Below are 9,001 nucleotides of genomic sequence, written 5' to 3' on the forward strand. Positions count from 1 at the left end.
ATCTTTAAAGATATGCAAAGCCAATCTCCTCTAGTCCTTTGAGACCATCTGGCCTTCCAAGAACTGACACTTCCCTGGCTGCTTTTACAGAAAGAATGACTCATTTCTCTAATTAAGAAAAGGGAAAATATCCTGAAGTTTCTCAAGACGCATAGGTCACTTGACCCTGATCTCACTAGAGCTTCCTTCACTGTTAAGAATAGATAACATTATCATTGTAAAAGCAGGAGAAATGCTGCAATGGCACATCCTAAACTCTACCGAGAGCTTATTTCTGGAGTAATTTCTGATGGCCCATCTTTTTTGGAGGTAATTCTACCATTGAGATTACATCTGCGTCGTGCGTTCCCCTGGAGCTTTAGGTTGTAATGAACAGCCTGGCAGCGGCACTGCAGAATGACTTTACCTTAAGGTACCCTATGTTTGAGAGACAATTCTTGGTCCTTAACGCAGTACTTTCTGCTGACTTTTAATTAAATACCCACTGTGCTGTGTAGTGGGTTGCTTTGGAAATGAAAAGGGTCTGGTATCTTTGAGGAGAAGGAGTAAATGCCAACCCTTAACCCCCCAATTCTGCCCCTGCCTCCCCAGAATGAGTATTTGTACAGATAAGTCATGTCTGCTGCTGCTGGCATAATGCTAGCTTTACATTAATCTGAGTGTTGAGTGTACCCTGCAAAGGCAGAGCTGAGCCAAGGTGGGCAATGGCCAGCACACCTTCCCCTGTGACCTGCTCAGCACTGACTGGAGACCTCACAATCCAGCCAGGCATAGCTGTGTGTTAGCACATCCGATCCACTCGGGCAGATGGACTGTGCCCGTTGCAGAGCACATGGGGAGTCCTGAGAAATTCCCCCCCATGCAAGGAGCCATCCCAAGGCCTATGCAACCCTGATGTCCCCCTTGCAGCCCTCTGGCTTTTAGTGTTAATGACCCTTACATGGAAGCAGGATTTTTGAGCATTTCTCTCTCTCTGGTTGGTCACTATCATGTCCCCACCGCCATGCCCTTTCCCCATGACTGACTCATTCTTCTCACTGACAGGCCTGGGCCAAAGCAAGCATTTATTTTCTGAAGAGAAAAACTGGGAAAGAATTAATGAGAACTCTTGCAGGCCAGCGAGTGTGTTCAGATGGCGTGTCTTAAACAGGCGCTTTGGAGCCAGCCCTCCTACACAAAGGGATTCCATCGCTCTGATTTGCCATCCTGAGCTGGTGGCATAGCAGAGTATGGGAGAGAACTGCACATGGAAGAGACAGTGTATCCAGGGTAGCAAATGATGGGTGCAAGGCCTGATTGGCACCTCAGATCACCATTTATACCTGTGCAAAGTGGGTGATCAATGAAACTGAATCCGAATTCTCCACCCATACACACTTCTCATGGCCTTTCCCACACACTTTGCAAGGAATGAATTACTAGCCAATCAGGGGCCAAAGCTGCAATGACATCATGCGGACAGGAGAGCCACAGCTAGGTGTGGAACTACATTTGTTTCTCTGTGGCAGTAAACCCAGCCACTTGCAAGGTTTACACTGGGTCAGGGGAGCAATTCCTCTGGAACTTATCACAGTTATTCTGAGAGTTTAAGTGAGTAACTGCACCTCTCGGATCCTACAGGGCAGGTTGATTCCCCAGGGTCCTGTCTTGTGCATGCTTTCCATGGCACAGGGTGATTCACGTGCATGGGTGATAGTCGAGAGCATTGGTCCTCCTAAACAGTGTAACATTCATGTTGCTTGTTTGGACTGGAACAGAGAAACCCTGTGGCAAAGCCAGTCAGTGGTGTAACTTTTGCCTGGATTTATTCATTTGCAGTGATTGGGTGCAAATCAGCTGGTGAATTTTCTCTGTTATGTGAACTTCATGCACTTTGAGCACTAATACTTACATGCAAAGATTTTTGCTGGCTCAGAAGAGGAGAGAATTGGTTTGGGGTGGACAGCACTGCAACAGGAGCCAGTAGCAGGTGCAATGTGAAATACCATGTTCCCTGCAGTCTTTGTGAGATGCATGTAGTTTGTCATTTGCATTCAATAAAATGAGAGAGAAAGAGACTGGCAAGACCTCAAAAGCTCGAGTGATATTGGTTTTAAAGTACACTAATAGCTCCAAGACAAATTGCTAATAATTTATGGTCTGAAGTCTCTGACAATGAAGTGTTTACTACATACTAACCTATCCATCCATCCCCAGTCTGATCTGATTTTCAATTTGAAAAATGGCTCTGGCACTGGGTCCTGTGGAGTCTCATCATCTCTCTTTACTGCAATGATTTAATTAACTTTGCTGTAGTTCAATATAAAAAAAAAGTTGCATGCTAAAATGGGAAACAAGGAGAGGGCAATTTTTCTCCAGCGAAGGTGCATGAACATGATTTATCTGATGCTCAGTCTCGGCACCGGGGTTCAGGATTACAAAAGTAATAAAATGCACTGGCAACCCCCCACAGGTGGTGTCAGGCAGGCATGGCTGCCACCAATGAGGTGTTAATGACCAAATGATGGAAGTAGACAGTCATAAACTAAACCCAGTTCTGCAGCAGATGAGACTGTGGAAAGTAAGACAATGGTTGTGACAAGGGAATGTGGGAGAATAACATGCTGCTTTTCTCTCCCACCAGTGGCAAGGCCGAGCAGCCAGCTTCGACAGCCAAGGCTCGTGTCCATCTCCTAAGCCACCTCCCACACCATGAGCCACCGAAGCAGTGGACTAGAATGGGACTAAACAAAGTTCTTTTGCATTTGTCCTACACAGTCTGAACAACTTGTCGTTGAGTGGCACCGGCGAGGCGCTCCAGGCCTAGTTGTTCCAGTGTAGGTAAAGGCAGAAGAAATGCTTTGTGGTCAAATTTGTCTTGGTTTGTTATGTCTCCCAAGGTGATGATGTTTGTGGCTTTCATTTTATGGGTCTGCTGTCAGAGGAAGAAGATGGAACGAAACATGAGCTGGAAGGTTGGTCTTTAAAATAACCTGTACAATGCTGGACCAGTAGCAGAGACCTTCTCAGCCTCTATGAACACTGATGACATGCCCCAGGGAAGAGGCATGGGGAGAAGCATGCGGCTGCATTTTCTGCCTCTGATTGGAACTCTATAAATAGAAGCCTTGATTAGACTTCGTGTGACCAGCTCTTTATTATTGTGATCAATCTGAATTCAGCCACATGTTTACAGGTTTCTTATTCATGTAGAAATGTTCATGAGCCTTTCAAAGTTTATGCTGTGTGTACCCCAAACTTCCTTCTGTGACGTATTAAAGATTTGTTGATTCCTCAGGGAAAACGATCCATTTTCTGTATCTGTATTCTCCCTATGGCCATTTGCATGAACAGTTACTTAAGATCTTGTCTGCGCCTGTTGCTCATTCCTCTGTGACATCACTTGTCTGATGTGGAGTGAAGAGGACTGTATTGACACAAGCAGGGTTCTCATGTGAGGTGGGAAATGGGTTATAGGAGCAGGTGAAAGTCTTGCATGAACACTAGATCTTTATTTTATAAATAGTCCTAGTAGTACAGCGTGAGAGAATACAGGGGAGCACAAAACATAAACAAGTGGGTTTACAAAAAAAAAAATTTTTAAGCTTTTAAACTAGGGCTGTCAAACAATTTAAAAAAAATCACAATTCATCATGAAATAAAAAAAAAAAGTTGTGAATAATTGCCATTTTAATTGCACTGTTAAACAATACTAGAATACCAATTGAAATTCAGCATGGAAGCATGTCCTCTGGAATGGAGGTGAAGCACAAACAGGTATACAAATGTGTAGCATATTGGGCACATAAATATCTTGCAACGTTAGCTACAACAGTGCCATGCGAATGCCTGTTCTCACTTCCTGGTGACAATGCTGCCTGCTTCTTGTTTACAATATCTTCTGTAAATGTAAACGATCTTGTTTGTTTTAGCGATTGTCTGAACAAGAAGTAGGACTGAGTGGACTTGTAGGCTCTGAAGTTATACATTGTTTTGTTTTTGAGAGCAGTTATGTAAAATAAATTTCTATATTTGTAAGTTGCACTTTCACAAAAGATTACACTACAGTACTTGTAGGAGGTGAACTGAAAAATACTATTGTTTCATTTTTACATGGCGAATATTAGTAATGTAATATAAAATGAGCACTGTACACTTTGTATTCTGTGTTGTAATTGATATCAATATATTTGAAAATGTAGAAAAACATCCAAAATATTTATAATAAATTTAAACAATAGATATCAATTTAACAGTGTGATTAAAACTGCGATTAATTACAAGTTTTTTAATGTAGTTAATTTGTTTTGCGTTAATCTCTTGATTTAACTGACTAATTGACAGCCCTACTTTAAATTTTTCCATCAGTTGTAAGCAGCTATTTAATAAGAAAAGTCTAAAATCTCAGACTTTTACCTGGGTTTACATTGTGAATAATTAATGGTTGCTAATGCCATTGGTTGCAAGATCTAGAAAATGTTACCACATCTCAGTGTACTATGTTTTTGAATCCCACAAAGTTGACTGGTATTTATCAGCAAATAGACTTTCTGAGACTTTTCATCTTGGACGTCTGTTCTCTAAGTTGCTAAATACATTAGTGTTTGTTTCACTGATATTAAACAATTTTGGGCAGCCATCCCCTTCCTCTCTAATCACCAAGGTACATGGATGGTGACTCAGGTTAGCAAGCACCTGAGCGAGCAATCACAATTTCCAACTCAGCCTCATTTTTCCTAAATGTTACACCATGCATTAGTCTATACTGTGCATTATGATTGACTGATCTAGACTTTTGTGTGTATGTCTTTGCTGGATGAGAGGGAGCCGTTGTTCAGTGAAGCACAAATACCTAACTTCTCACCAGACTTTGTATCTTAATTCTCTGTGTGCCACATGCTAAAGGAGCAGAAACTCAATAAAAGATTTGATTTGTAATGCCTGTTTTACTGGCCCAAATGCTTGTTTCTCTTGGGAAAGCAGTGACAGTGTCTATCCATTTCCAGATGTTCAGCCAATCAGAGCACACCCCAAAAGACCCCCTGTGTGAATTAAACTTGAGTGGAGACACCCTGCTGAAAATGAGACAATCCAATGATAGTGGCAGTGGTGGTGTAGCCATGTTGGTCCCAGGATGTTAGAGAGACAAAGGGGGTGAGGTCAGATCTTTTATTGGCCCAACATCTAATGGTGAAAGAAGAGCTTGAAAACGTGTCTCTTTCACCAACAGATGTTGGCCCAATAAAACATCTTACTTTGCAGTCCGCTGCTACTTACAATTTGTTTTAAAAGAGAAGCAGTGGAACTGCAGTAATGGTGCAGAATTAAGTGTGGTGATTGGTGCTAGAGACTATACGGCCCAGGTGGTATCCTACAAACACCTTCCAGGCAGTAGATCCTTTCTGATTGTGTCCTGTGTCTTCTAGTAGGAAAAAGCTTTAATAGTTCAACTATTGACTCACAAGCAGGGCAAGCCGAACCCTTACAAACAACACAAAGACTGACCTAGCCCTTAGTCTAGAAAAGAGACACTTAAGGGGGGGAGTATAATAGAGGTCTATAAAATCATGAATGGAGTGGAGAAAGGGAATAGGGGAGTGTTGTTTACCATGTCACATAATACAAAAACTAGAGGTCACATAATGAAATGCTGAAACAGCAGGTTTTAAGCAAACATAAGGAAGTCCTACATCACAACACACAATCAACCTATGCAACTCATTGCCAGGAGAGGTTGTAAAGGCCAAAACTATATCTGGGTTTAAAAAAGAACTAGATAAGTTCATGGAGGACAGGTCCATCAATGGCTATTAGCCCAGATGGTCACAGACACAACCCCATGCTCTGACTGTCCCTAAACCACCAACTGCCAGAAACTGGGATGGGACAATGGGGGAATGGATCACTTGATAAATTGCCTTGCTCTGATCACTCCCCCTAACTCATCTGGTACCAGTCACTGTTAGAAGATGGGATACTGGAATAGATGGACCATTGGTCTGACCCAGTATGGCCGTTCTTATGTTCTAAACCATGATCTGAGCTGAATTGAAACTGTTGAGGGTCGCTATCATAAGTTTAAAAGTGCCTCCCATTGCTTTCAGAGGATCATATTAATCTTCTGCAATGCATGCATGCTGTTATCTCCTGATGGGCCTTCTGGGGACACTGAGGGTGTGTCTACACCAGGAATGGTGAAAGCTTCCTAAAAGTGGGGGGTCGCTGGTACCTGAACTGTGGCCCCACCTCCCATGCCACCCTTTCCTCCTAAGGCCCCGCCCCATGCTACCCCCTTCCCCCTCCCCCAAGACCCCATTCCTGCACTGCCCCTTCCCCCCACCCCTTGACTCTGTCCCCGCTTGCTCCTCTCTGCCTCTCTCCCCCATTGCTTGCCTTTAGGGCTGGTAAAAAGTGGCCATGCCCCCCCCCCCCATTCCGGCACCCCGGTCTACATTGCAATGTGAGTCCAGGGTTCAAGCCCAACCCCCTTCTGTCTACACAGAGATCATGCTTAGCCCCCTGCCACAGGGCTTGAGGGGCCAAATCTGAGTCAAGCCCAAGTTTCATGCCCTATTGCTCTGCAGTGTAAATGTGGCCCCACTGGACACACACTGAGATTTGGCCAACAGTATCCCACAAGCCCACGGACCATCCTCTGGACAGTTAAGTTTGGGTGGGCAGGCACGTTTTCTCATGCTGCACCATAAACAAAGGGCTAGAGTGGCCATGTTTTGCGAGGGCGCTAGGAAGTCTGGGCTGTGGGCGGTTGGACTCGGGCCCATATAACACTGTGTAGACGCTGTCAGAGAGGAGTGAGGCTGGGCCCCAGGGTTCAACAATTCCTAACCTGGGGGTTACAAATGAGTGTGGATGTACAAGATAGGGTAACAAACACAAGCGCTGCTACCGCTAGTTACTAACCCTAGGCTTACTCTGCAGGCTATGGCTACAGTGGGCACTGAGACAAGATTCTGGCTCGGTTTGAACCCAAGACCCAGGATTTAAATTCAGGCAGCGAGGGCCAGAGTGGTACTCTGGAAAATATTTTCCAACTTGCTGGGCAGAAGCCCTGAGCCCCAGTGCCTCCTGGGGGCCCTCCTGCCCTGCAGCTGAAGCCTGGAGCCACATAGCCCCGCAGGACAAAAATCCCCTAGCCCCTGGACCAACCCCCCTTTCAGGACAGAAGCCCCATGCTCTCCCCCCCAAAGTCCCTAGCTCCATGGCCTCCCCCCATTTGCAGAGCTCCCCCTCCCCCCAAGTCTGGTAGGCAGAGAATGGCGGATGTCATGGGGTAGGGGGGAGGCTGGGAACTATTCTATGAGACTTTAAGCCCTGCCAAGACCCCATTCTGACCACTCACAAATCAGTCTGGCTACCTACTGGGGCAGGTCAGAGCTCAACTCCCACCGAGCCTTGAACCCAAGCCCTGGCATGTTTGCAGCATGGCTGCAGCTCAAGCCACAGCCCCATCAGCAGCTCTGCAGGACACAGTCTGGCCACGTCAGCACAGCTGTGAGACCCAGGACCAGCACTAGGCCACACAGGGTTACAATGAAGTGGGGATGCTCAAGTACAGGCGAGGAAACAGTGAGTCTGCAGGCCAGTTCCCGCAGAGCTGTGGTCACAAGGCAGCATAGGGATGGGGGAGGGATAGCTCAGTGGTTTGAGCATTGGCCTGCTAAACCCAGGGTTGTGAATTCAATCCTTGAGGGGACCATTTAGGGATTTGTGGATTTAGCTGGGGATTGGTCCTGCTTTGAGCAGGAGGTTGGACAAGATGACCTCCTGAGGTCCCTTCCAACCCTGATATTCTATGATTCTATAGACGCACCCTGAGTGTCATGAGTCCTATGATTGGATTCTGCTCCCCAGTACACCGGGGTCACTGGCTGTGGTATAATTACTCCGGATTCACCGTGCTGTAACTTAGATCCGATGCAGACCCCTGCTCCACTCACTCCTTTCAGAGCTGGCCTGGGTCCATTGCTCAGTCTCTTTGGTGACTGAGCGAGGTGCACGGCTTGCCCCTGCCCCGTTACAGTCTCCCCCCAAACATTCAGCTGCTCATCAGCCAGCACAGGAATGATGGTCAAGTTCCCCAAGAGCGCGGTTGCAAGACCACTTTATTCGTGGCACACTGGGGTGTGAATCTACCCTGTGCTAGCCAGCCATGGCCTCTGTGTCCATGTGGCTCCCACTGACGCCTACTGGTGTTTTTTAAATTGCTTGGATCTAACCAGCTTTGACCCAGGCCACGTTAACTGGTGGAGCCCAGGTTCTGCTTTCATGCAGGCTGGTAACCTGCTCCCTCTGCAGTGAGAATTCAGGCGAGTGCTCAGAGCCCTCCAGTGGTTCCCGCTAGCCCACCCCCAGCCCCAGATCAGTTCTCTCACAATTCCCTGGGCAGGAATCAGGGAGCAGCTCAGCTCACTGCCCAAAGAAGCCAGGTCTGTGCTCCCAGCGAGCACAGCCCCAGGGAGGTCTCAGCAATGCAGACAGGGCCTTGCAGCAGGGCAGCTCACACCCCCACCTAGGCTAACCCGGGGCTCAAACCAGGTGCCCATAGCGGGGGGTTACGGTTGCAGGGAAGATTTACCCTCTGGGAGCTGCATGTCCAGTTTCAGCTGGAGGGTAAGATGTTGTCAGCTAAACATGTATTAATATCTCTCTCTCTCAGTCCCTTGCTTCCTTAAGCCTCTCTTCTCAGGTGTTGTGCTTCTGTTCAAATCACTGCCTTTCCGTCACGTCTCTCATTAGCTGGGATTTAGTCAAAACAGATGTGGGGTTTGGCATCAAGCTTCTATTTTTAATCCCTGCTTCACACAGATAATCAATTTCCTCTCGCTATTGATTGTCAGCAGCATTGCTGAAATGCTGCCACCTTGTTACTGACTAACACCCCCAACCCACCGTGCCACGAAACCCACAGTTAGACTGGAAACGCCGCAGCTGAGCTATGACACTTGGTGAGGGGATAATGACCCCACTGTATGTTCCTCAGCGCCTGACCTCAGCTAGGCCA

At 46.6% G+C, this 9,001-nt stretch overlaps 1 protein-coding gene across 8 annotated transcripts in view; it reads left to right on the top strand.

Annotated features, from left to right (window-relative positions):
* SYT6 (synaptotagmin 6) overlaps window positions 1-4,917 on the top strand; it is an 83,371-nt gene extending 78,454 nt beyond the window's left edge. For all 8 annotated transcript variants that reach the window (XM_008171664.4, XM_065591407.1, XM_008171661.4 and 5 more), the window contains one exon: window positions 2,624-4,917. In XM_008171664.4, coding sequence (XP_008169886.1) covers window positions 2,624-2,695 — 72 coding nt within the window. In that variant the 3' untranslated portion in view covers window positions 2,696-4,917. The remainder of the gene's footprint in view (window positions 1-2,623) is intronic.
* Window positions 4,918-9,001: the final 4,084 nt, after the last annotated feature.

Source organism: Chrysemys picta, chromosome 4 (assembly GCF_011386835.1).
Source record: "Chrysemys picta bellii isolate R12L10 chromosome 4, ASM1138683v2, whole genome shotgun sequence".
In the NCBI taxonomy this organism is placed as follows: domain Eukaryota; kingdom Metazoa; phylum Chordata; order Testudines; family Emydidae; genus Chrysemys; species Chrysemys picta.